Source organism: Toxorhynchites rutilus, chromosome 1 (genome assembly GCF_029784135.1).
Source record: "Toxorhynchites rutilus septentrionalis strain SRP chromosome 1, ASM2978413v1, whole genome shotgun sequence".
Taxonomy (NCBI): Eukaryota; Metazoa; Arthropoda; class Insecta; order Diptera; family Culicidae; genus Toxorhynchites; species Toxorhynchites rutilus.
In genome coordinates this window covers 68899014-68925938 of record NC_073744.1, presented here as the reverse complement: position 1 = coordinate 68925938, position 26925 = coordinate 68899014, and the positions used below count along the sequence as shown (strand labels likewise).

At 39.3% G+C, this 26925-nt stretch overlaps 2 protein-coding genes across 2 annotated transcripts; both read right to left on the bottom strand.

Moving 5' to 3' along the window:
* Positions 1–10214: 10214 nt before the first annotated feature.
* LOC129769467 (rhodopsin-like) lies at positions 10215–11745 on the bottom strand. Its single transcript, XM_055771798.1, has 2 exons — positions 10900–11745; positions 10215–10835 (listed from the first exon to the last, which is right to left on the bottom strand). Exons 1-2 carry the CDS (start codon positions 11605–11607, stop codon positions 10431–10433), a joined length of 1113 nt encoding a protein of 370 aa, XP_055627773.1. The 5' UTR covers positions 11608–11745; the 3' UTR covers positions 10215–10430.
* A 7920-nt stretch (positions 11746–19665) lies between these two features.
* On the bottom strand, positions 19666–21202 carry LOC129762782 (opsin-1-like). Its single transcript, XM_055761355.1, has 2 exons — positions 20343–21202; positions 19666–20279 (listed from the first exon to the last, which is right to left on the bottom strand). The coding sequence occupies exons 1-2, from the start codon at positions 21048–21050 to the stop codon at positions 19863–19865; spliced, it is 1125 nt and encodes a 374-aa protein (XP_055617330.1). The 5' UTR covers positions 21051–21202; the 3' UTR covers positions 19666–19862.
* Positions 21203–26925: the final 5723 nt, after the last annotated feature.

The following is a 26925-nucleotide window of genomic DNA, read 5'->3' as shown; positions in this document are numbered from 1 at the left end:
GATATAATATTTCTCCGAATGAAATAAAAACAAACGATGTCACAGTCACGTAAATGTTTACTCCTGCGATTTGAAAACATTCGATGAAAAGTGAAACGAAGAGTTGCCAGATGATTTAAAAAAAAAGTCTGTAAAAATATGTGAAAGTCTGTTAAAAATGTGGAAATGTCTGTAAAAGTATGCGGATCTGTAGAAATCTCTTTTAACGTTAATTTTTCCAGATTCATTGATACTTTGTACATCGCGATGCACGTGAGATTGTCTTTTGTATATTATTGTATATTTTGTATATGTACATCTTTTATATATACAGCCATTCCATGCCAAACCGATATAGTGGTTCTCAGATTTCGATGAAAAGTGGTAGTTTTGTTCTTTATCGCAAAACATTAGACCCTTTTCTATTTTTTCGTTAGGGTGACCATTTCCATTTTAGGGTGGTCCGAAAAATAATTTTTCCCCAGTTTTTCCCAAAACAGACTTTTTTCAAAAATTCCTAAATTTTGAATCACTTAACCGATTTAGATTATCGACATATCTAATTGAAGCCAATGAGCTAGCTTTTCATTAAAATATATTGAAATTGCAAAGAAAAAAAGGATTTTAGTTTCGTAATTATCGATTGTAGTTTTTTTTTAATTATTTTTATGGCTTTGGACTAGAGGGCGCTATATATTTTTTATAAATTTCTAGAAAGCTGCGGATGTTATCCATAACATATCTCAATTTCAGAGATGCAATTTTTGTTTTGTTTTTGAGATATGATTTTTAAAATTAACCGGTGGTCCGAAAAATAATTTTTCCCCTTGAGAACTTCTTTATTGGCATTAAATGGCTGTATATACAGTAGTTTACATTTAATGCGACATTTAGCAAATTGGACAGATTGGCAGATTGGAATACAATAAAATGAAGACAGCTCAAAAGGGACCTTTCCTTCATCGGATTTTGGGATAAGCAACATATTTAGCCTTCCATTTTTATTTATATAGAAAGATAAAAGATATAGGAATGCGTTGTTTTGCCTGAAAATCCATTTCCACTTTCGAACATAGATCAACTTCGTTAGCGCAAATATTGAATGGACTAAAACGTTTATTATGATGTAATTTTCGGTCATATGGAAATACATTTTTTCGAATTTTTCGACATTCCTTCTGAGTTTTCCGGAAACTTTCCGATTTTGCTCTCCACTATATTCATCTACGGGAAGAGACGAATACAACAAAATAAAGAAGGCTAAAATCGGATCATCCCTTCTTCGAGGCCCGCTTACGAACAGATTTGGCCTTCCATCTTCATTTATATAGATAGATATAGTCTAACAGTGTGAGGTTGAAGGGATGCTCGAGGACAGGGATAAAACGGTCTCCGTTTTCGCTCGGATGTAGTCCATCTTAATATTACTGCGCCGAAAAGTATGCACATCGCGCTGGTTAGATCGAAGAGCAGTATGAATTTCATGTCGTCTAAAGACAACGTTCGTACACACAACTCGTCGCGCGGATGTCGTTTATAGACGCCGCTCGTAACGAAAGGGTTAAGGCTTTGAGAATCAACTCATTGTCGTTTGCTCAAAAGATGCCCCTCTAGGAGAGTCATTTTTAAGGAAATTAGCGACGCACATGTTGCACCGTACTTTTGCTAAAAATGATTCGCTTGGCGCCGGCAGCGCTAATTCGGTTTACTTGGTTTGTCGTCGGCTGTTCTTGATATTCTCGGGAAATTACAACCTGTTAAGTTTTACCAATCTCATCGATAGTTCTCATAAGTTCTCGACTCTGTTCCCTCACTATCATGAAATTTTGAAGTATAGTATAAATACATTTAATGCAATTTTTCATTCATCGTGAAGAATCGTATTGTCGGTTTCGTCTGCAATGATTTCAGGGCAAAAGTACTTATGAAATCATGAAAAACGCTGACGTATACAATTTATTGTTACCGGACAAAACACCAACAGAATGCAAAAGATAGTGAAGTACTGTCGTCGGCCACTGAGCGATACTATGCTCACGACATCACTGCAATGCGACTTATTTTGCGCACGTAATCACTCTGGTGACACCGGCAGTTAGGCGCTAGTTTGCGAGCATAACCACTGTGGTTACGCCGGACGACAAAGTGTTCATGAATTACTCAAAAAATAGGTTTAACGTCATGTGTATTGATATAAACTAAATATAAAAACTTTTTATGTATTAAAACTATGGAAAAATGTAATACGATGAGTCAATTATCTTTGATGTGATAAATAGAGCCTCTCATTTTTCAAAAATCTGTGAAATATTGTTGTATCCAAAAAGTTTGCAACAAAAATAAAAAGTATTTTACAGATATGTCTGTAAACTTACAAACATATCTGTTAATCTGGCATCTCTGGTGGTCTGAGAATTTATTGCAAGAAATCGTTTGAAAAAATCCATAAATTTGCTTGAAAATGAAGTGGATTGAGTCCGCACCACCTAGATAACAACTATCTCCAACGAAGCCCATCTCGATGCGTTGCGTGCAACATTTTTATAAATCAAGTTTTCTATATATGCACTGTAATAAATTTGATATTTAAAATTGAATTAAAAAACATGTAAATTCTGTATCTCTGCTAAAAATCTGTAATCCTGTATATACAGATTCTGTATCTGAAATTTGGCGAAAAATCTGTAAAATACAGAATATTCTGTATATGTGCAACCCTGCTTCTGATGTCAATAGTGTCGCCTACTGTTTCAACCAGCCGGGTGACGTCTTTAGAGAACCCCCATTGAACTGACAGGAGCCAACATATCGGGTATCCCACTGACATTTTCCCTTTGTTTTCATATGAATTGGGTATCCCACTGACAGTTCTGCTTGAGATTTTGCTAACGATCCTAGCATCAATCATAGCACCCGGCTGGTTTCAACCACATTCTTATGAGTTACATCAAGGCGCTTATATCAATGTATAACAGGTGAAGCAACATCATCACTTCAATAAGAAAGGGATTACGGTTTGTGGAGCGGGGGTTGTTTGTTTTTTCATTGCTAGGATACACCATTTTTGCATTTTCACATGCGAGAGTAGTGGAAATGAGAATGAAATTCCACAAAATCATCCCTTCTTTTTCACATAAATTCGCGAATGCCGAACATAGTAGGCAACGTTCGAATAAGCGTCGTAGCAGCTTTTAGAGAGCCGCCGGCAGCGTTCTGATGTTGTTTGTAAACAATACCGACAGCAATTCCAATATGGCTGAAAGTTCATTTCATATGATTGTTTCACCTGGTATATATAGAGGCGCCTTGAGTTACATAACGCAGAAATCCTGTATGGTCTAACGTTCGTCTGAGAACAATACGCAGAGGGCGTTCCAAATATTCAAAACTCTACTGCCGCATAAGATGCCCCATTTAGTGATCCCCGATTTTTGAAATTAATCATTCATCAGCTAATCGAATACTTTTCAGCAGTTTGATATTCGATACGATTAATCGCCCCAAATAATCGATTAATCGATTAATCGTCACACTGAGAGAAATAATTAGTTAGATTAACATTTCTCATTTGCTAGAAAACAGTGTTCGTTCCGCCTGAAAATCAATTATTATCTTTTACGCTCCCCTAAAATCGTAAACGAAGCTCAATTCGCATTGACGGTAATGATCTTCGTTTACCAGTTAACCGTTTGAATAAGGGGGAGCGTGATAGCGCTCTTCTTGTTCTATGTTATTATTTTTGAGTTAGCACCTCTCAACGTAGGATTTCGTCTTTCGGGGACATTTTTAAAGAGAACTTTATGCGCTTTGTGCAGCAAACCATAATTTTGAATGAAATTGTTTAAATATTATTTTTCATTATTAAAATAAAAATTATGTATAGATAAGAGAGTTTATGTTAGTAAATTTTATAAACCTCACTTTTTATGTGTTTTTTTTTCCTATTAATACAACTTTTGTGACCTAATCAGTTATCTAAGCTCTTTAGTATTTTTTTTAAATATACCAAAACTCATCCGCATTTTTGGCATATGCTTACAAAATATGCTCCGCACTCAAACGGTTGAGGAAGTGTCAAAGATAATGATTGCTTTTCAGGATAAAACTGCAGCGGTCGTAGGTTTTTTTCTTTGGGTTTGGATCGATTAATCGATGTAAATTATTCGTTCGCTTCGATTATTGGTTGCGCAGTATTCGTTCGATTAATAATCGATTTCTGTAGGAAGTATTCGATTAATCGATTAATCGAACGATTATCGGGGATCACTAGCCCCATTCTTAAACATCAATTCGATGAGGCCAGTCGACTATATCGTGGATACAATAGCTTTCTCTACAAACGTAACGTTAAGAGGAGACAGGCCTCGATCTTTGAAGGAATCCCGAACGGTTCTGGAGTTCTGTTGATTCTAAAGGCAAAGAGTACGGGGTGCCAACCATCTATGTATCTTGGAGATATGTCGGTTGAAACTCCACAAGCGAAGTGTGGCTTAATCACGCAACATTTTGAAAGCGTTTTTGTAGATCGTATTCCAACTGAGGGATGTGCTCCCTTGGCCGAGTGGTTAGCGTCATAACTAGCATGCCGGGTGTTCGGGTTCGATTCCCGTTCTGGTCGGGGGAATTTTTGGTCAAAGAAATTTCCTCCGACTTGCACTGTGATCACGCGTATTCTAGAGCTTGCCACTCAGAATGCATTCAAGGCGTGTTATTTGGCATAGACATCTCAACTAAGTACTAATAAAAATGACTGTAACTGTTGGTGTAAGTGCATGGGTGAGATGCACAAAACTAGCGCGTCTTGTGTCGAATAATAAATATTAAAACATTAAATGGGAAATATCTGAGCGTGGATAAGCGTGATGGTTCACCGCTTCATGCCACACTCACAACGCCGAGACGACGCTACACTCCCCATGCCCGAGGACATCGGCACCGGCCACTAGGTGGCACTATTTTTCTGGGCGAATGTCGACGGGTACCGAGTACCTAAGTACGGGCCTAGGGGGTATTCACGGGACCTAAGGTGAATGCCCAGAAACTTAAGAACAGGGGACTTCTAAAGAACGCTTTGTACCGAACGGTTGGATTGGACCAAGGGTCGCGCGAACAGAAAAGGAATCGAGAATAGCCGCGTGATTAAAAGGCGGTTGTGCAAAGGAAGTTCGGTGGTGCGGTTTCGAGAGTGTTCGTGATTGAAGCCATAGTTCGCGAGTGGTTGAAAGAGATCTCCTCGACGTCATAGAGGTACCAGAGACGACACTGTCCGTCGTCTACACGCCACCCTGGCCCAGAGTCCCGGAAACGAAAGGTGAGTGTGGGCTAAGGAAGTGGGTGGAAGGATAGCGTGATTGCACGGATTAGGTGTTTCCCTACCGCGTAGTCGTACGTAAACCGACCCTGAGGAATTTGTACAGGGAGTTTTTTATGTGCCACTAGGCACGCAAGCTGACAACTTACATGACGCAAGTAATACTACGTTGAGACGGCGAAGTTCCTCTAGGAACATTAGTGCCATTGAAGAAGAAGAAGAAGATTCCAACTGAGGGCGAAAAGGAAACGGCAATCAATGTAGCCCCTAGAGACGTTATTGATTTCGACGTTCCCGAAATTACCGAAGAGATGGTTGAGTCTGCGATAGATAAGATCAAACTCTCCTACAATCCCGGGCCGGATAAGATTCCCTCTTGCGTTTTCAAGAGATGCAAGACCTGGGTGATTCAAGCTATTTCCAATCACTCTCTCCAACACCAAAAACTTCCGACAGTCTGGAAATCGTCTTATATGATTCCTATGTTCAAAAAGGGTGACAAAACTGATATCTGTAACTACCGGGGAATAACATCTTTGTAGGCCGGTTCCAAATGTCAGGAACCCATTGTGAATGTTGTTTTGTTTAGTTCATGCAGGAGCTACATTAGTCCTTTCCAGCATGGGTTTTACCTAAAGCGGTCAGTAGAGAGTAATCTTTGCGAATTTACAACGACTTGCATCGGCGCGATGAACGACGGAGCACAGGTGGATGCAGTGTATACGGATATCAAGGCTGCTTTCGACACCGTAAATCACGGAAGCTTACTGGCTAAACCATCTCGACTTGGATCATCGGAGAGAATGTGCAACTGGCTTCATTCGTATCTACACAACAGACAACTTAGCGTCAAAACTGGATCCTGTGAATCTGCACATTTCTCGCCACGTTCGGGTGTACCATAAGGCAGTAATCTAGGTCCATTACTGTTTACACTGTATTTCAATGATGTGGTAATTCTTCTGCGAAACGGTGGACTATTGATATATGCTGATGATCTGAAATTTTTCGTGCTGTAGCTGACTGTGGAGATCTGCGGGAACTTTGGATCGTTTTGCGTATTGGTGCACTATAAACTTTCTCGAAATTAGTGTCGAACGTATACGATTATATCATTCCTGAGATGCAAAAGGCCCATTATCTACAACTATACTATTTGTGGAGAACAACTTAAGCGCGTCGAGAAAGTTAAGGATCTTGGAGTGTTGTTGGATTATCGACTCTCCTTTAAACTGCAATACTCGGCTATAGTTGACAAAGCCAACCGTCAATTTGGGTTCATCCTAAAAGTCGTCGAAGGTTTTGATGATCCCCTGTGTTTGCGTGCTCTTTACTGTTCGCTAGTCAGGCCAACTCGGGAGTTTGCCTCTGTCGTCTGGTGTCCATTTGAAGCAGTGTGGATTGCAAGAATTGAGTCCGTGCAAAGGAGATTTGTGAGGCGGGCACTGAATAATCTGCATTGGCATGACCCAATAAATCTTCCACCTAAAGAGGACCGATGCGCGCTTTTGCATATATAACCCCTTCAAATTCGATGGGCTGTCTATCAAACTGTATTCGGAGCGTAGATCCTACGGGCTGAATTTGAAAGCTCTGAGCTACTGGTTCGCATGCGCATTTATGCACCTCAACGAGTTCTGCACTCTAGACAACTCGTTCAAACTACACGCAGGAATACACGATATGGATCACACGATCAAACTTCGCCGTCTCAACGTAGTGTTACTTGCGTCATTTTTATTAGTACTTAGTTAAGATTTAAATAACAATACCACGCCTTGAATGCATTCTGAGTGGCAAGCTCTAGAATACGCGTGACAACAGTGCAAGTCGGAGGAAATTTCTTTGACGAAAAATTCCCCCGACCAGAACGGGAATCGAACCCGAACCCCCGGCATGTTAGGTTTGACGCTAACCACTCGGCCACGGGAGCACAAACCATACGATCGTATCAATTTTAACACCCCAAGCCTACTGTTAACTTCACTCTGCCTCATCACGCCGTTTACAGACTCGATCGAGCTGGAACTTCCAAAGGCATTGCAATAGCCATTCGCAAAGGACTGGAATTCAAAACTGTGTCTGACTTCCGCTCATCCATCATCGAAGCCGTTGGCATTGAGCTAAATACTCCTGATGAACTGATAACCATGATTGCCGTGTACTGTCCGAATCAAAGTCATGTAGACTTTTCGGTTCGATGAATAAATGTAAATATGAATATAAAAAATATCAGTGCAACGTCTCTAACTGTACCTCGGTGCGATTTAAAAACGACATCCAGTGGCTGACTATATGCAGTGATAAGTTCGTCGTCTCTGGGGACATCAACACCCGCCACTCTACGTGGGGGAACATTCGTGGCAACCGAAACGGAGCAGTGCTGGCTGAGGACCTCCAGACGGGACACTATGTGGTTATCCGCCCAGATGTGGTTTGTGGTCCACCCAGATATGTCAACCTACTACTCTCCAACCGGAGCCGGCTCCACGCTCGGCACAACTCCCTCTAACATCAGCGATGGCTGCTCTCGCCCCTCCGCAATTACCAACCTGTCCAGCTACCACCTCCCGGTGGTGTTTGAACAGAGTCAAGCCATCAACCACTGACAGCAGTACCGCAGGCGGAACTATAATCATGCGAACTGGTCCCGGTTTCAGTGGTTCGTGGAGAACCGCGTCAAAGAGATCTTCTGCCTGGCAACGGTAGAAGACATCAATAGGGTGCTGCGAGCACTCTCCCCCGACATCAGCGAGGCGGAGGATCGCTTCATCGCGACGACGACTGTGAATTATAAGTTTTTACCCCTGGATGCAGTAACCAAACACATTATTTCGTTGGGGAATTGCGTCAGACGCCAGTTCCTTCTAGGAAAATTATTTTTAAAAAACTCATCAAGATAATCACAACCAGAGTAGAAAATTTTAAAAATTGTAAGGGGTTGTATCTAGGACACGAGCGCATATTTTCGACGTAGAACTACGCAATTATATTAGGCAATCCACTTGTTTACCACTTCGAATATTAATTTAGAATGCATCGAAATTTTTGTAATAGATTCTTCGTTACAAATAAATTTGAACGTCTTTTTACGTTTGATATGATGCCTAGAACTACCAAAATATGGAAACGGAAGAATTGTCAAACGATCATAGTATTTTACATTTCCCTCTGAAATTATTGCACATCTCATGTTTACGTAGTTCTCGAACCGCGAAAGTTCATTCACCTCTAGTATCTGAAATGATGATTTTCCCAGGCTTCTCAGTTCAAAAGTACGTTTTAGGGAAATATATTCCAGTCCGCACAACGAAAAGCGAGTACAAAAGTACTCCACACCAAAAAATATCCCCGACTTGCATGTATTTGCAAAGCGGATTCCCCCAGGCACATTGATTTTGAAGTCCGTGTTAGGGAAACACAACTAAGTGGGAAAAATACCCCCGACTTGTATGTTTTGCCAAAGCGGGTTCCCCAAGGCACATTGATTTTGAAGTCCGTGTTAGGGAAACACAGCTCGGTGGGAACAAAAATACCCCCGACTTGCATGTATATTTGCAGAGCGGGTCTCCACAGGCACATCGATTTTGAAGTCTGTGTTGGGGAAACCGTAAATCGGGCCAATCAAAACTTGGCAGTTAGGGCGTTTAGATAACGCTTGAAATTTTACAGTTATTCAATTGTTCATCTCATGAAAAATAATATTTCATTAATTGTAATAGATTAATTGTAATAACAGAGAATTTCCGATTCGATTGGTATGCAAATCATGAGAATTCGTTCACAGTGAAAATAGTTATTAATGTTAACTTTATTTCATAAAAACGTGACCTGTTTTCCGATTTGGCACCCTTCCTGAAAGACGTAGTTCTCCGTCAAAAACATGCAATGCAGCAAGGTGCTTAGAAGTATACCTAATATACCTTTCTGAAAATTCGATAAAGTCCTTAAGATTAAAACCCAAGCCTGTGCCTCCCCTGAAAACCAATAATCATTCGTTTCCAACATCTGGCGAAAAGGATAACGTTTTAGCTGATCATTTCATTTTTCGCGAATTGGGTCAAAATATCGTTAGTCCGATGGATGCGCCAGTCGTGTTAGGGGGTCAGTGTTGCTCAACTTGCATCTGTGCCAATCGAACTAGCCGAGGAACAGCGGGTTACGGAATACAAAATTGCTCAAGCTATCAAGAACACCCGCAACATGAAGGCTCCTGGCTTTGTTAGACACTTTAACATTGCGCTCAAGAACCCCGGGCCCAAAACGCACGTTCTCCTAGTGAATGTATTTAACCGCTGCCTGAAACAAGGTCATTTCCCAGCAGCTTGGAAGATGTCCAAAGTGGTACCTATCCTAAAACCGGGGAAGGACCCCACGAACCCGTAAAGTTATCGTTCCAAAAATATATCGAAGAGCACAGTCATGGCCATGATGGATATAGAAACTACCCAGTTTACCTGTTTAAAGTCATCCATAACTACCTCCAGGAAAGGAAGTCAAAAGTTTTTGTTGCTGCTGCCCTGTCCGAACTATACCAAGTTACTGCTGGTTCAATTGAATTCGAAGATAGTTTCATTCAATCGAAAATTCAATCTATACAAACAAATGATTACTAAGCCAACGGTAGTCCCACGTCAACCTTGCGGTTATATCATAGATATAACTCCTCGATTTTTCATTTCAGGGAAAATGCCATCACTGTTGACTTGTAGCATTTATCAAGTCAAATAGATGGAATTGCGGCTTAAGAAAGTTGAAAAGCCTGTAGAAATTATCTTTTTACCGGAATATAGTCAAAATCCTCGAGACTAATAATTTATAAATACGCATAGAAAGTTTTATTGCTCGTTGCGATATCTGCAGCAGTATAGTGAAATACGCTGCTTAATAAATATTAGTTTCGGTTCAGTAAAATTACTAAACGTTTCAGGTTCTTGCCCGTGTTGCAGATATTTATTTTTCAGTGTCAAAACAGCGTAAGTCAAACATTCCATTTCTCCTGAAATTCACACTGAGTACATTTACTTTGACTACGTATGAGGATCTACAATCTGTATTACAGAGAGCTGAGATACTTAAGCTTAACCACTAGTACCAGCAGAGAATTCCTTGTGAGTGATTCCATAACACGAACATATATTTAAGCATTTTCGGTTGTAACTGCCGACGTTTCGGATGATATCGATTTTCCATCTCCACCTTGTGGTGGATCGTTGCAAGAAAGTGCCGGGAAACGCTTGGCTAGAGCAGCTTTATATTTCGGATGGCTGATGCCGTACACGATTGGGTTGTAGACCGCGTTAGCTTTAGCGAATACTGAACCCCAAATGGTTGCAAGCGGAGAAATGCTGGCCGTTTTAAATATTCCAGTATAGTTGATGATGGTGTATGGCGTCCAAGCCATAAACCAGAGGGAGATGGTTACCAAGGCAATTTTCGCCAGCTTCATTTCAGCCGATTTGCCATCATCGCTGCCGGAGCGAAGTGACTTGGTGTTCATTTTCTTCGCTTGTTCACGCATGTTCTTTTCATGCTCTGATACGCACTGTAAAGTAGAATATAATGAATTTAAAACAATTCTCAAGATTAAAATTTATTTTCCAATTTACCTTGACAATGAAGAAATAGGAGTATATAATTGTGAATAGTGGAACGTAGTATACGAAAAACGAGTAGCATAGAATGTACGATTTATGGAACCAATCATCGGTCAGGTAATCCGTACCACAGGCGGTCATGTTGCCCTCGGGAACGTATCGATTCCAGCCGAGCATTGGTAAGATTCCCCAAACAACTCCAATCATCCAGCAGATCAGGATTCGTAGAATAGCTCCACTGTTAGTTAATGGTTTACCGGATAAACCTTTAACTATCACGTTGTAGCGATCTAAGGCGATAAAAGTCATACTCCAAATCGAACAGCATCCGAACAGGGATCCGGTGAACGCATACAAATCACACATCAGAACCCCCAGTGACCAGGTCTCATGGTAGCAGTTGTATACCATTGTGAAGGCGTTCGTACACATCATCAAAAAGTCAGACAGCGCGAGATTCACTATAAACAAATTGGATGGCGTTCGCAGTCCTTTCTCCGTTGAGAAGATGTATATTACCATGCCGTTGCCACAGACGGAGATCACACCAAGTACGAAAGTGACGAATCCAATGATCGAATGCCACAGAGGATTCATCGGAGGAAACTGATGCCAGTGGGGGTCCACCAGATGGAGTAGCTCCTGCGGAACCTTATCGGCGACTGTCATGTTGCTCAATCCCTGGCCCCACATGCCAGGTGGTGGTCCATAGTAAGCCATTTCAGCGATTCAGTGGAAGTATATAAACAATTTGTTGATAGCTAGCACATAGAACTTTTTTTTGCTCCTATCAATTTCGTTTAACCTACTTTCACTATGTTGATTCCGGAAAGTTTCGAATAGTACTTAACCTAGAGCTACATTCTGCTAAGATATTTATGCGGCTGGTGAGTTCTAACCTAATTAGTACTACTCCAGTAAAAGAGTACAAGCATATTAAACGCTTCCATTGTTGCGTAGATCGTTATTGAATATATTTTTCTGTAATAGCATGTGGAACTGACGTAAACAGTTCCGGTTGATTTACAACGTTTTCGTATTTCCTTTTTGTCGCGCGCTTACCTTTACCTTACGATGAACCTTATGAATGACGACAAATGTGATGTTAAGCTGCGTGGTATCGTCTTACGGAACGAACTGGGCGCGAAAAATGAAGGCACCAAGCCATTCCATTCGCACGAAATGTGTTCTATCGTATTCATCGTTTTCAACGTGGTGGACTCGCCTTCCTGGCATTGGTGAGAGATAGAAAATCAACAGTGGAAAATTGAAGCAATGTTTTTAATTAAATTCTGTTGGAAAATTTGCTAATTCGGTTGGTTTTGAGTTTTTTCTGTTTAACTTTAATAAAAATAGTGTATCGAAAACAGCTTATTCTGGCTGAAGAGTCTTTTTTTGCTTATCGAAATACAAGCAAAGATCGACATTCATTCAAATTCATCGTGTCCGTGATTTCTATTTGACATTTCCGAGTGACATTTTGATCACCAATGTTGAACTTGCCATTTCAGGATGTCGAAGGTTTAAAAGATGAATCTAAATCTCCTGCTCAGCGCGCTTTTTCTCCTCTCTCTTGGAATAATATGTAATTTGATTTATGACATTTTTTTTCTTAATATGTATTCCATTTATTTTTGAGTTGGTTCATGCTCATGATTGGAAAGATACTGCGAACATTTCATTAAGGTTTTCTTATTATTGGAAGTATAAATTAGTTCGATTTAACTCTGAAAAGGATTCATACAAAAATTGTGGTGTGCTCGGAATGACGAAATTTGTGCAAACCAAGTAGAATTTGCTGAAGATCTGAATGTTTGGTTTGATAAAAAAAGTGCAGCTGAAGCATCGATTCTTTGTTTTGGTTTATGGTGACATAGTACAAACTGAAAAATCAATCATGTCTGCTGTTTCAAAAATAAGGTTCACAAATTTCATTTCATCCAAGGATGTGCATTTAATTTATCATTAATTTCATTTCGAAAGCATGGTCTGAATGAACTTATACTCTCAAAGAATAATAATGAAACTATTCGACATTGGGCCTTAGAATATTGGAAAGGGATTTCCAACCCTTTATAGCAAACGCTGTTTTGATATGATGTTAGCGTTAAGCCAGAAAATAATTTATTTTAGTTTATGTTTTAATAATCTTCAAATTCACTTACAAATTCGGTTAATCGATAATAATGATTGTTGTGAGTCGTCGGATTCGTTGGAGTATTAATGCAGTGCAGTATTTATGACTAAATTTAGGTTAACATATTATTAGTTCATTATTTATGAGATAGATTTGAGCAAAATTATTTACTTACTTCTAGTGTAGTAGGCTTGGAATACTGAAAAGAACTAAATAATAAGTCCACTAGTTTAAGTACAACTAATTTAAGCAGCAAATTTTATTGGATTTTTATATATTTGTTTTTGTTTTATTCCTGATTTAGATCAATGATATTTCTAACAAAAGATATGAAGTTGAGGACAATGGCTCATTCCGCGTTACGTACGATTACAGCGCTAATCGAGGTTCCAATGGGGCTCTGTCATTACAGCAATACAGCTGCATCGTTTTTTTCCCAGTCTTCATATAACTTTCGCATCATATTTTTGATTTTGAATTTATATAGCATATAATATCACTCAGAGTTTTAACTTAGGCTTAAACTCGTTAATTTTGGGATGTTGGTATGGTTGCACTGTGTTTTTCTGTCGATATATTTTCTTACGTTTTTCTTAGAAGTGACACCAAATGCCATCGTTCAAAGACATTTCATGGAGGTGACATCCATTTTCCGCGATAGAATGAATATTGGCGTAGTTGTTTCGATTACAGAAGGTGGGTTGTTTGCACAAATCATCGCGTTACCTGAACTTTTCCAATATTCCGCTGGGTTCCATCCGTTCATTGTTATTTAGTTAAACTTCACATCCGTATCTAGAGCGAAAGAGAAGTATCATGTGAGAACGCCGGCTATCCCTTCAGAAAGCTCATGCATTCATGCTGTATAGTCAATTGTCAAAACTACCCATACATCTTGTATTTATAATGCGAGCCTTAGCCCTGTCATAAAATCTCGAAAATTTAAGTAAACTCCGATTAGGTTCTAAAATTGCAGTTTGTAGATTAGAGAGATATTGCTTAGGAGCCCTATTGGGGTCTCCAGGTCGTTCTAAAAAAAGCTTCTACTTCATGTCTTTTCGCAGATCATGTGATGATAAATCCTATGATCGGGTGAGAGCTGGAAACATTTCTGATTCTGATTTCTGTGGGGTGAATTGGTCCTACAGGTTTGGGGCTTTTCTTTGATCTAATTGATTCCAGATGTCACGGAATTACAAAAAGGGATGGGCAGACAACGTTGGAAGAAGGAGGAGCTTGAAAGAACAACTCAGGCCATCAAGAACGGATTTTCTTTGACCAACAGCGAAAGTGTTTGAAAATGCTCGAACAACAGTGAAAAGATTTATGCAGAATTCGAGATGGTGTCAATCCAATTTTTCTGGTCTGGAATCTGGCCAAGACACCTGGCACTGTTCCCAAGACACTGTTACTGATTGTAGCATCATCCCAAAATACTTTACATAAACATAAGTATGTTTTTTTCGATGAAACACACACTGGACCAAATCACCCCGCATCAAATTTTAATGTCCAAAAATCATCTCTTTTGTTTTTGCGGCTTTTTGGTAGTTTACGGCTTGATATAATGATTAAACATTATTGATTGAGAGAAAACAAGTGTAGCTCAGTATACAATGTTACATTTTTTATTTAGACCGTATTGGGTTGGAAATATGAGGCGATTTGCTTAGGTGGTCCAAATTCCCCCCTTTTTCCCAACTTGCTTCATTTTTATTAGTACTTAGTTGAGATTTATATGCCAAATAACACGTCTTTAATGCATTCTGAGTGGCAAGCTCTAGAATACGCGGGACACCAGTGCAAGTCGCATGAAATTTCTTTGACGAAAAATTTCCCCGACCAGAACGGGAATCGAACCGGAACCCTCGGTATGTTAGGTGTAATGCTAACAACTCGGCCACGGGGGCACGAAGTTACAGCATGTCAAAAATTATTTCAAATTTACGACTTCGCACTTTGTTCCTCTAATTTTGTTGTCGAGTGTACGAGTATATAGCAGAAATTCGACCCTCTTCCTGTTGAAATTTCGAGCACACCTTTATCTCTGTTGTCATTATAAAACTACGTATTCCATGATCTTGAAATTCCAAAATGGCGATCGCTACAAAACGGCGGACTACAAATTTTCTTTAAATCTCATCAATATGGAAGAACTTGACTAGTAGAACACAGTTATTAATGAAAAATGCAAATCCAAGACGACGACCGTGACAAGATGGTGAACTACATGTGTTCTCAAAACCCTTCTATTATAAGAATAACTGGTAGAGCAAAGTTATTTATGAAAAATTCAAATCCAAAATGGCCGCCACCACAAAATGGTGATATACAGTCATTCCATGCCAAACCCATATAGTGGTTCTCCGATTTCCGTGAGATGTTTGTAGTGAGTAGTGTGAGTGAGTAGTTTTGTTCTTCATCGTAAAATATTAGACCAGTATTTTTATTTTTTTTTTTAGGGTGGTCCGAAAATTTTTTTTTCTCATTTTTTTTTAAATGTCTTTTTTCAAAAAATCCTAACTTTTGAAGTACTGAACCGATTCAGATGATCGACATATCAAATTCAAGTCAGTGCAAAATATTTGAATTTTGTTTTTGTAATTCTTGATAGTATTTGTTTTTTTTATAGTTTTCATAGTCTCGGGACAAAGCGCGCTGTATTTTTTTATTTTTCTTCAAAGTTGAGGATTTTTTTCATAACAAATAAAACATCAGAGGCGTGTTCTTTTTCGTTTCTGAATCATGATTTTTCAAAGTTCACCGATGGTCTAAACAATCACTTTAGCGTTTTTTCAAGAATGACGTTTTCATAACTTTTGAACTACCGAACCAATTCAGATAGTCGACATATTGAATTGAAGTCAATGAGCTAGTCTTCTTTGAAAAAAATATAAAACTTGCAAAAAAATGTAATTGTATTCGCACAGATCTCGTCTCGCATAGGAATATCGATGGTCTAAAAACATGTTAACTTTGAAAAACCATAACTCAAAAACGAAAAAGAACACATCTCTGATTTTTGGATATGTTATGTAAAAAATCATCAGCATTCAAGAAAAAATATAAATATAGCGCCCTTGGTCCCGAAACCACGTGAACTATAAAAACTAGAAGTGGGTTGTATCTATGATATAACCGCAAGGTAGACGCAGGACTAACGTTGGCTTAGCAATCAATAAGTAACAAGGATATAACTTTTAAACATTTCACCTTTCGAATAAAGTGATGATCATACCACTTCGTTTAGCCGGAGAAAAAAGCTCAAAGGGAGAATCTATTCCTCCTCTGAAATACTCAGCGCAAATAGTACCCCCTCCCCAAACCCCGACAGTTGGAATCATCGTTGATCCGGGGCAGAACTATTAGCGCTTGAGAAGGAATGGATTCCTTCTCGGAATTACACAGCAAAAATGAGACCCTCTTCTCAACAATTGGAAACGACGATCGATTGTGGCATTCGTAAATAAATTATTTTATAACATTGCTCTCATCGATATGATTTCTTCGATATGGTGAAATATTCACTATACCACATTAAATATTTCGTATTGTTCACTGTCAAATCCATCGTTAATGGCACCCATCGAATTATCATCATTTATCAGTTCGTATGAAATGATTATAATACCACTCCGTTCAGCCGGCAAAGTGTTATTAACGCTCAAAATCTTGTACTTCGAGCGTTCCTCTCTCCTTTTCGAAACTTTGAACTTATACTCCGGTACAGAAAAGTAAGACGTAGTCCAATTTTTGCAAGTGTAATATTTTTCTAAAGAAGCTCATTGGCTTCCATTTGATACATGGATCATATGAATCCGTTCAGTACTTTAAAAGTTCTGAATTTTTGAGAATGGGAAAAAGGGGAAAATATATTCCGAACTATCGGTTAACTTTGATAAATCATGATTTAAAAACGAAAAAGAACATATCTCTGATTTTGAGATATTTTATGTCAAAAATCCTTAGCTTTCAAAAGAAAATATAGAAAAATATAGCGCCTTTGGTTCCGAAACCCTGTAAACTATAATATGAAAAACAGATGCAATTAATATTTACAAAAACAAAATCCACAATTTTTGCAAGTGTGATATTTTTCCGAAAAAGACTAGCTATTGACTTCAATTTGATATGTCGATCATCTGAATCGGCATAGTGGTTCAAAAGTTATGATTTTATTTTGTTTATCCCGTCTGTTTTATTTATATTATTAGGCTCATCTAGCAATTCAGCTATAATAGAGTCGAATTTATCGTGTACATTTTTTCTCATGTTGTACATTACACAGTAGCCATATAGGCATAAAAGTATTCCTATCTCATTGATACACATTTTCATCTATTACGCATTAGCCATTTAGGCGTAAGAGTATTCATTCCTATTCTATCGATACACAACACATGTCGCATTCTTCAGCGTAATAATATTCCTATTGTTCGAATGTTCACAGTTGGACACAGCGGGACTGTTGACTGGTATTTATCACGTAAACAAGACGTATGTAAGGTTTTAATTCTCAAATTCTAGTTGCAGTCAACGAAAAATGAGTCGCGCGCATAATTGTACGGAAACACAGTGGATGGTCAAAATGTCCAAGACAGGCTGCAGACAATGCGAACTTGGGACTTGGGACTTGGGACGATCCAAAACCTTCGTGTTTAATGCCCCCCACGATCGCAAAAAAAAAATCCGAAACGACTGGACGCCCGAAAACGATTGCGAAGGATGACTCTGCCAGAAAGCGAGCCTCCGAGAAAGATTCCTTCAAGACCTCGAAGAAGATCCGGGACGAACTGAACTTGTCCGTAGGCTTCCGGACAATTCAGCGGTGGCTGGTGGAGCAGGGGATAGGTGGTAAAAGCCCCCGGAAGGTTCTGAGGTTGGCGCCGAAGCATTTGAAGGCGCACCTGAAGTTCGCGAAAGACCACTTCGATTGGGTCGGTCCGGAGAAGGAACAGCAGTGGCGATATTAACTGTGATCGGATGAGACGAAGGTAAACGTCATCGGCTCGGATGGATAAACTTGGGTTCATCGCCCAATAGACTGCGCATACATGCCACAGTATATCACGAAGACATTCAAGCATGGTGGAGGGAACATTATGGTGTGGGAGTGGTTCCAGGATAACAAAGTCGACGTAATGGAGTGGTCAGTGCAGTCACCGGATTTGAACCCTATAGAGAACCTTTGGGAGATCGTAAAAAAGTCGATGTGCACAGAGAAGTTGAAGAATAAGCAGCAACTGTTGGATAGGATCCAAGTTTGTTGGTACGCCATCCCGGTCACCACGTCCCAGAAGCAGGTGGAATCCATGCCGAACCGGATGCGTGATGTGATGCGTAACAAAGGTTACACGATCAAGTACTAACTCTAGAAGCTTTTCACGGTATGAATTTTCTTGTTTTTATTTTTTTACCATGAATTTTAAAACCTGTTTTAATTTTGTCATTTTAGTTGTTGAGTATACTTGAAACGCAGTTTTGTATGAATGACTCTTGTTTTAGCTACAGATATTAAAACTTTCTTCGAACAATGCAAGTAAATTATAAAAAATGGATTGAAGCACAGGATTGGATAATTTTTCTCAAAGTATTGTCACTTTCTTTTCTTTGCTTGAACAGTGGTCTCAATGTTTTGTTCTGTATTGATAAAAAAAAAGTTTGCTACAGCTTAATGTAAGCATTTTACATGTGCGGACCGGAGAGCTATAATGACAGTTCTCATTTCCAATCAGGAAAACTCTGACAGGGATCTTTTCCTTTAATAATTTTCATTCTAATAGAGTAAAAAGCATAAAAATCAGGAAAAATCAGGCAAAATTGAGTGTTTGTTACGATTTCAGGGAACGTGCCAAAAAGTCTGGGAAATCCAGGAAAATCAGGAAGGTTGGACGCAACTGTCCGTGATAACGATCACCCCTATTGGGCATTCCGCCGGATTTGCATTTCGTTCGAGTTAAAATTTCGCTTTATCTTCTTCGAAAGTTTTGCCCATGTTCGAAAAGAAACGAAATGCAAAAACAACTCGAACGGAATACAGAATGGAATTTCATCAAATCGTTCGAGATATTTCGAATCGATCGAAATACAGAATAGGGGTGGAGAATACACACAAAAAGATTGAGTGAAGTGTAAGTGTAGTAAAACTGTATGTGGAAGTGATGTTCGTGATCAGCCATAGAGAAAAAAAAAACTAGCGATATGGGAAGGAATATGGAAAGGAAAGAGAACCTGAAAGGAGAGATCAATGTCGAGAAGGAGAGGAGTATTCCACTTTTCAATTTTTGCCTATCGGACCAAACAGTAATTGGCTATAAAGAATAAGACATATTTAAAGGAGTTATTCTCCTGAAAGTGTGAGAGTGAATAGAGCGAAAACATTACATTTCTGGGTACCGCAATGATTCACAAAGCTCAAGCTTCTTCGCCTGATTCGTCGGACGAAGAACGCAAAGGACAGAGGCCGGTGGTCTAATCGTCATGTGACCCATCGTCGAGTGACTTTAAAATCGGAAAATTATGGCAGATACCTGGTGTGGGTACGGCAAGGACTGGTTGAGCCTGGCCTCGCTCACCGTCGCTGGTCCAGCTTGAAAAAAGTATTGAAAGAAACTGAAAAGCGTAATAAAACACCAAAAAAGTTGCAAGATAAGGATACTATATTTTCGGTTCGGTTGTTGTATCTGTTATCTGTGTTTACATAAGAATAGCAGCACAATATGTCATACGGATTGAACCCAGTGAAGGTTTGATCCGGAATCGTATATGACTGAATTTGTTTGGGAATGCTTGAAGGGTTTCCGGCTAGGTCGCACTACTCCAGTGTTATCATCTTGTCTCAGGCGTTGGCGGATTCGTTTGATGTGACAGCGGAAGTATCCGAGGCAACTGAGTTGTTGTCTCCGGCAGGTTGAGGTGGATCGTTGCAAGAAAGTGCCGGGAAGCGCTTGGCTAGAGCGGCTTTGTATTTCGGGTGGCTGATGCCGTACACGATTGGATTGTAGACCGCGTTGGCCTTGGCAAATACTGAACCCCAAATAGTAGCAAGCGGAGAAATGTTGGCCGTCTTGAATACTCCAGTGTAGTTGATAATGGTGTATGGCGTCCAAGCCATAAACCAGAGGGAGATAGTTACCAGGGCGATTTTTGCTAGTTTCATTTCAGCCGATTTGCCATCATCGCTGCCGGAGCGAAGTGACTTGGTGTTCATTTTCTTTGCCTGTTCACGCATGTTCTTTTCATGTTCTGATACGCACTGTAAATTAGAATATGATGAATTGGGATAATTATCAAGATAGAAATTCAGTCTTCAATATACCTTGACAATGAAGAAATATGAGTAGATGATGGTGAATAGCGGAACGTAGTAAACGAAAAGCGAGTAGAACAAAATGTACGACTTATGGAACCAGTCGTCGGTCAGGTAATCCGTACCACAGGCGGTCATGTTGCCCTCGGGAACGTATCTATTCCAGCCGAGCATTGGTAGGATTCCCCAAACAACTCCAATCATCCAGCAGATCAGGATTCGAATAATTGCTCCGGTGTTAGTCAATGGTTTTCCGGATAAACCTTTGACTATCACGTTGTAGCGATCCAAGGCAATGAAAGTCATACTCCAAATAGAGCAACATCCAAACAGTGATCCGAAGAAAGCATACAAATCACACATGAGTAGTCCCAGTGACCAGGTCTCATTCCAGCAGTTGTATACCATTGTGAAGGCGTTCGTACTCATCATCAAGAAGTCGGATAGGGCGAGATTCACTATGAACAAATTGGATGGCGTTCGCAGTCCTTTCTCCGTTGAGAAGATGTAGATTACCATGCCGTTGCCACATACGGAGATAACACCAAGTACGAAGATGACGAATCCAATGATCGAATGCCACAGAGGATTCATCGGAGGAAACTGCTGCCAGTGAGGATCCACAAGATGAACGAGCTCCGGTGGGACCTTATCGACAACTGTCATGTTGCTCATTCCCTGGCCCCACATGCCGGCTGATGGCCCGTAGTAAGCCATTGTAGAATCTTGGATGTTTTCACTCGTTCGTTTGTTGGACGCTAAGCGCTAAGCAATTTTGTTTGTTTTTGTGCTCCCGTCGGTTTCGTTCTTCGGCTTTAGTTCCGCTACGTCTATCCTGGCGCGTCTCAGGTAGGACTTGACCTAGGAAATACTTTGCGCAGATATTTATGCAGTTGACCGCTACTAACTCAATTAGTACTTCCCGGACAAATGGCTGTGATATTGTCCATGCTTTCGTTCGTTCGCTCCCTCGTTCGTTTTCGTTCTTGCGTGACAATACTTTCGCGGATTACATGACATTTATTAAATATAATCCTTTTCCCCCTTTGTGGAGGCATGTTTGTTCGATTTTGAACATTTATTTTTATGTGTTACTATATCCCTAGCACGGCGCGTGGCTTGCGCCGGGAGTGCTTCGGTGGTTTTCCAGTGTTACATCCATTTTTCGCTGAAATGGAGATTTATTGTTGGAATTAGTTGAGATTAGTAATTGTTATTTTTGTTTATTATGAAAATTAAAAATAGTACATATTTCATTAAAAGAAAAACAGTTATAGAATCGAATATTTTTTAAGTGTTCGGTTAAAATGATCACCTGGTGGTAAAACGAACAATTACACATATCATGCCAAAAGAGTTAGACGTTGTTTCATGTCCAAATTTGTTTGAATCATTATTGAAAGAGTAGATGTATGTATGAAATAATCTGGGCCTATTCACCTATTCATTTTCACATACGTACAAAAACGTAGTAAGAAACACATAACGTTTTGGTTAGGGTGGCATATTTTCCAGGGTCAAAGCCACAAAAGCAACCCCTTGAAGAGCAACATGTGATAAGGTGTATCAACTTTAGAAAACATAACATTGTAAGTCTTTATCCGGTGGTGGCTCATTTTGTCCCAAACAACAAAGTAATTTTAAGTGCGATTTAATCGCTGAAATGAAACAAAATATCTGTTTACCTGTAATTGAATATGTGAACAGTCGTCCAAACTGACGATTTGTCGAAGATATCGGGTCGAATAATTCAAATTTCATGGGGAATTCCTTAAACTCGATGCGCTCGAAATTACGTGAGTGAAATTTCTGTTTTATAATATCATTTTCAACATTTGACAGTTTAGTGAATAACAGAGTGTCTAAGATAGCTTCATGTGTTCGAAGAAAAGTGGAATCAAGAAGTATCAACTGAGTTTTAGTTAAATTATCGAAATTCCAGCACCGGTTCATTTTACCAACCCTGTTAATTTTAACCGCATTTCACCTACATATTTTTTCCGGATCAAAAACAAATTGTTGCGTGATTGAAAAGTGTAATTTGCTCTCTCTTGTTGTTTATCGTGCGTTTTATTTGCAAAAAGTATTTATCTGCAGAGAAACACCATAATTGAGACATGCGTTGTATTAATTTTTTTTTCCGAAACAGAACATGTACGAGGTCTGTTCAAAAAGTATCGCGATTTTCGAATTTACGCGGGTTACGTATATTTGATTCTAGATATTTTTGCGGCATTATGTTGGTACTCATGTCTCTCACTTATGCTGACAAGTACGGCTATTTTAAATGTTCAGTTATTTTTTGACAACTGCTTTTCTTACACGTGTTTTGGTTCATCTTCGATTTTTGTCTATTGCAAAAATGGACCAAAGAATCTGTATCGTCTGTCTAGAATCTGTAATGCCTGTCGATATGCTGACTGCCGTTGGCATTTTCGGTATGCTTTCGGTGAAGTTTCATAGGTGCTGTAAGTCCATATCCGCGTTGACGGCATTGAGCTTCCTTTACTAGTTTAGGAGAGTGTAAAAAAATAATTTATTTTCAGATGGAATGAAAACGTTTTTAAAATTAAAATTATGAATGAAAATTAACTTTTCCGTACCAAATTAGTATTCTGTTTAAATTAAAAACATTTTTTTTGCAGGTGGGAAAAAAATCTTCTACGAAAATTGTTTATGAAGACAACTTTATATTTTAAATAAAAATTTCAGTAACAATGTTGGAAATGTATAGAAAAGTTGTTAAATAAGAGTCAGAAATAAGTGTTTCAAGTAATTAAATAAAATGATGTAAAAATTTTCATTTAAATTTCAACATTTGAAAACTGGCTTCATGTCTTCTAATCTGATAGGGATTACACTATCGAGTTTGGGACCTAATTACGTTCTCCCTTGGCCGAGTGGTTAGCGTCATAACTAACATGCCGGGTGTTCGGGTTCGATTCCCGTTCTGGTCGGGGGAATTTTTCGTCAAAGAAATTTCCTCCGACTTGCACTGTGATCACGCGTATTCTAGAGCTTGCCACTCAGAATGCTTTCAAGGCGTGTTATTTGGCATAGAAATCTCAACTAAGTACTAATAAAAATGACGCAAGTAATACTACGTTGAGACGGTGAAGTTCCTCTAGGAACGTTAGTGCCATTGAAGAAGAAGAAGTATGGCTCCTAATTAAAAGTCGCCACCAGACGTTGACACTATTCCTCTGTCATCGCGAATCGTAGAGCTGCGAAATAGGTTTGTTTGGTAATCACACCTGTTTTGTTCACCTTGTTATCGGAATTAGCCCAAACATTTTCTATTGAGTTTAAATCAAGACTCTGGGGTGGCTCGATGGGTTAATGCTGTTTTTTGCGCCGTATGTCGTATTTTGTTGGAAGGAGTAATTATCTTTCAGTCGCATTTCCAGCATCGACTTTTTCAGGTTTTTGCATAGAATGTCGTTTTACCATTTGTTTTCAATATCCCATTGATTGGGGCCAAATTTACTACACCAAATTGTGAGAAACAGTCCCAAACCATAATATTTATTCCGTCGTTTTTGACGTAGAACTATGTCTTTCCGGAAGGGTGCCAAATCAGAAAACATTTTTATCACATTTTACATTTTTATGAAATAAAGTTAACTTTAATAACTAGTTTCGCTACGAACGAACTAGATCAATCTATCCAGCGGGGCAAAGTTTATCGATCTGAACCATATTATGCTTTTTGGAAAGCTTAGGCAACGTACCATAGCGTACCTCCGGGGATTTTTAACGTACCTCAATGGTATCGGAGTTATATAACTTTTTAAGTGCGCGCTGGAGTAAATTTTGATCGTCCATAACTTTTTAACAGCTTGACACTTGACACCAAAATAGCAAATATCGAGTGTACCAAAATTGTACTTTAAGAAAATGTGTGGGTTTTGTAACTTATTTCAAAAATTAAAATGCTTCTCTTATTAAAAATTTTGAAAATTCTTCATATGCATTTTATGACAACGGATTCGGATTTCTTGTCGAATTCTAACCTGATTTCATTTATATATGTCTATACTTAAATGAAAGTTACTGTATTCATGATTAAAATATGTTGTACTCTTGAAATATTTCAACGAGGCATTTAAATTAATCTACCTTGTTATTTGTTTTTAATCGACACACTCACAAGACTTTCGATTAGACCAATTCTAATGATTTTTATCCTGTTCTGTGCAATATCTCCGAATTTTCCGAAAAAATCTTTTTAGGGATCCGTTTGGAAATTACAATTTCATTCTAAAGACCAATTGGTTTTTATATGGTACATTCAAGAAAAGCTCATTGAACTGTACATTCGAAGCATGAAAACTAACGATAGATTGTCCCTAAACAGAATGTGTATGTCACGTGCAACGTACCTTCTAAGTTTTAGCTGAAATTCGTATGCGACATATTAGGCTGTCAAAAAAGTCCTGCGGTATTTCCGCGTAGCGCGTAGTTCTAGTTGTATTCATTGTATCGAGTCATACTATAGCTTGTTGGAAAGGTATTTTTGCGCGCTATAATATAGTCCTTCACAGTGTTTTGTTTGGTTAAGTCGTTCGTGAGTTATAGTGTCGCAAATATGGAGCAAAATAAAGAGAACATCCGACATATTTTACAGTACTACTATGACAAAGGCAAAATGCATCTCAAGCTGCCAATAAAATTTGTGCAGTTTATGGACCCGATACAGTTTCCATTTCCACCGCACAACGATGGTTTCAACGTTTTCGTTCTGGTGTAGAGGTCGTCGAAGATGCGCCACGCTCCGGAAGGCCTGTCGTCGAAAATTGCGACAAAATCGCTGAATTAGCCGAGAAAGACCGGCATAGTAGTAGCCGTAGCATCGGCCAAGAGCTGGGGATAAGTCATCAAACCGTTATTAACCATTTGAAGAAGCTTGGATCGACAAAGAAGCTCGATGTATGGGTGCCACACACGTTGACGCAAAAAAACATCTTTGACCGTATCGACGCATGTGAATCGCTGCTGAATCGCAACAAAATCGACCCGTTTCTGAAGCGGATGGTGACTGGCGATGAAAAGTGGGTCACTTACGACAACGTGAAGCGCAAACGGTCGTGGTCGAAGCCCGCTGAAGCGGCTCAGACGGTGGCGAAGCCCTCATTAACGGCCAGGAAGGTTCTGCTGTGTTTTTGGTGGGATTGTCAAGGAATAATCTATTATGAGCTGCTTCCCTATGGCCAAACGCTCAATTCGGACCTGTACTGCCAACAACTGGACCGCTTGAAGGTAGCACTCAAGAAGAAGAGGTCATCTTTGATAAACAGAGGCCGCATTGTCTTCCATCAGGACAACGCTAGGCCACACACTTCTTTGGTGATGCGCCAGAAGCTCCGGGAGCTCGGATGGGAGGTTCTTTTGCATCCGCCGTATAGTCCGGACCTTGCACCAAGTGACTACCACCTGTTTTTGTTCATGGCGAACGAGCTAGGTAGTCAGAAGTTAGCCACAAAAGAGGCCTGTGAGAATTGGCTATCCGAGTTTTTTGCCAATAAGGAAGCGAGCTTCTATAACAGGGGTATTATGAAGTTGGCATCTCGTTGGGAACAAGTCATCGAACAAAACGGCGCATATTTGACTTAAAACAGATGATTGTAACTAATTTTATGAACAAATGAAAATTTAAAAAAAATACCGCAGGACTTTTTTGACAGCCTAATATTTCATACCTCTAAACTATTTTACGTTGAGATTCTTCTTCTTCTTCTTCTTCAATGGCACTAACGTTCCTAGAGGAACTTCGCCGTCTCAACGTAGTATTACTTGCGTCATTTTTATTAGTACTTAGTTGAGATTTCTATGCCAAATAACACGCCTTGAATGCATTCTGAGTGGCAAGCTCTAGAATACGCGTGATCACAGTGCAAGTCGGAGGAAATTTCTTTGACGAAAAATTCCCCCGACCAGAACGGGAATCGAACCCGAACACCCGGCATGTTAGTTATGACGCTAACCACTCGGCCACGGGAGCACGTTGAGATTCATTATGTTTGAATTCACGCACAATAAGATTTCGGACCTGCATTCCATTGAACTCCATTTGGTCACAAGAAGTATTGCTACGGTAATGGATTTTTTTGTCAAGCCATGTAAATTACGATTTAAGGACAAAATTTATTGTTTTTATTTTTGGACCAGAAATCAACGGTCTCTTGGCAGAATGAGATTTCTAGTTTTATTTTTCTATACCGTTAAATGAAATATTTAAAACTCATAAGTATTGGTCAAAATATGATTTTGAAATTTTAACCAACCGTTATGCTTTTCTTCACGATCATAATTATTACAGACAGATCACGTCAGCAGTCCCTCGATGCAACATTGTAGGACTTCTCATATTTATTCTACGGTCTATGCTCCAGGCTGAAATTTAACACACTACATTTTGCAGTTGGTTTGAAATTCTTCAGAACTATTTGGCATTACTTTGTCAGGCACTTCAAGAGAACATTCATCGGCTATATAGGTAGCGTGTTATAAACGGGATGTCAATTAACATTAGTAAATGTAAAACTATTACATTTACGCGCTGTGAAACTACCACACACAACGTTTGCTATAT

Coding starts and splice junctions, on each gene's coding strand:
- LOC129769467 (XM_055771798.1), bottom strand. CDS start 11,607: ATGGCTTACTATGGACCACCACCTGGCATGTGGGGCCAGGGATTGAGC. Junction 10,836..10,899: donor CCTATTTCTTCATTGTCAAG/GTAAATTGGAAA, acceptor TCTACTTTACAG/TGCGTATCAGAGCATGAAAA.
- LOC129762782 (XM_055761355.1), bottom strand. CDS start 21,050: ATGGCTTACTACGGGCCATCAGCCGGCATGTGGGGCCAGGGAATGAGC. Junction 20,280..20,342: donor CATATTTCTTCATTGTCAAG/GTATATTGAAGA, acceptor TCTAATTTACAG/TGCGTATCAGAACATGAAAA.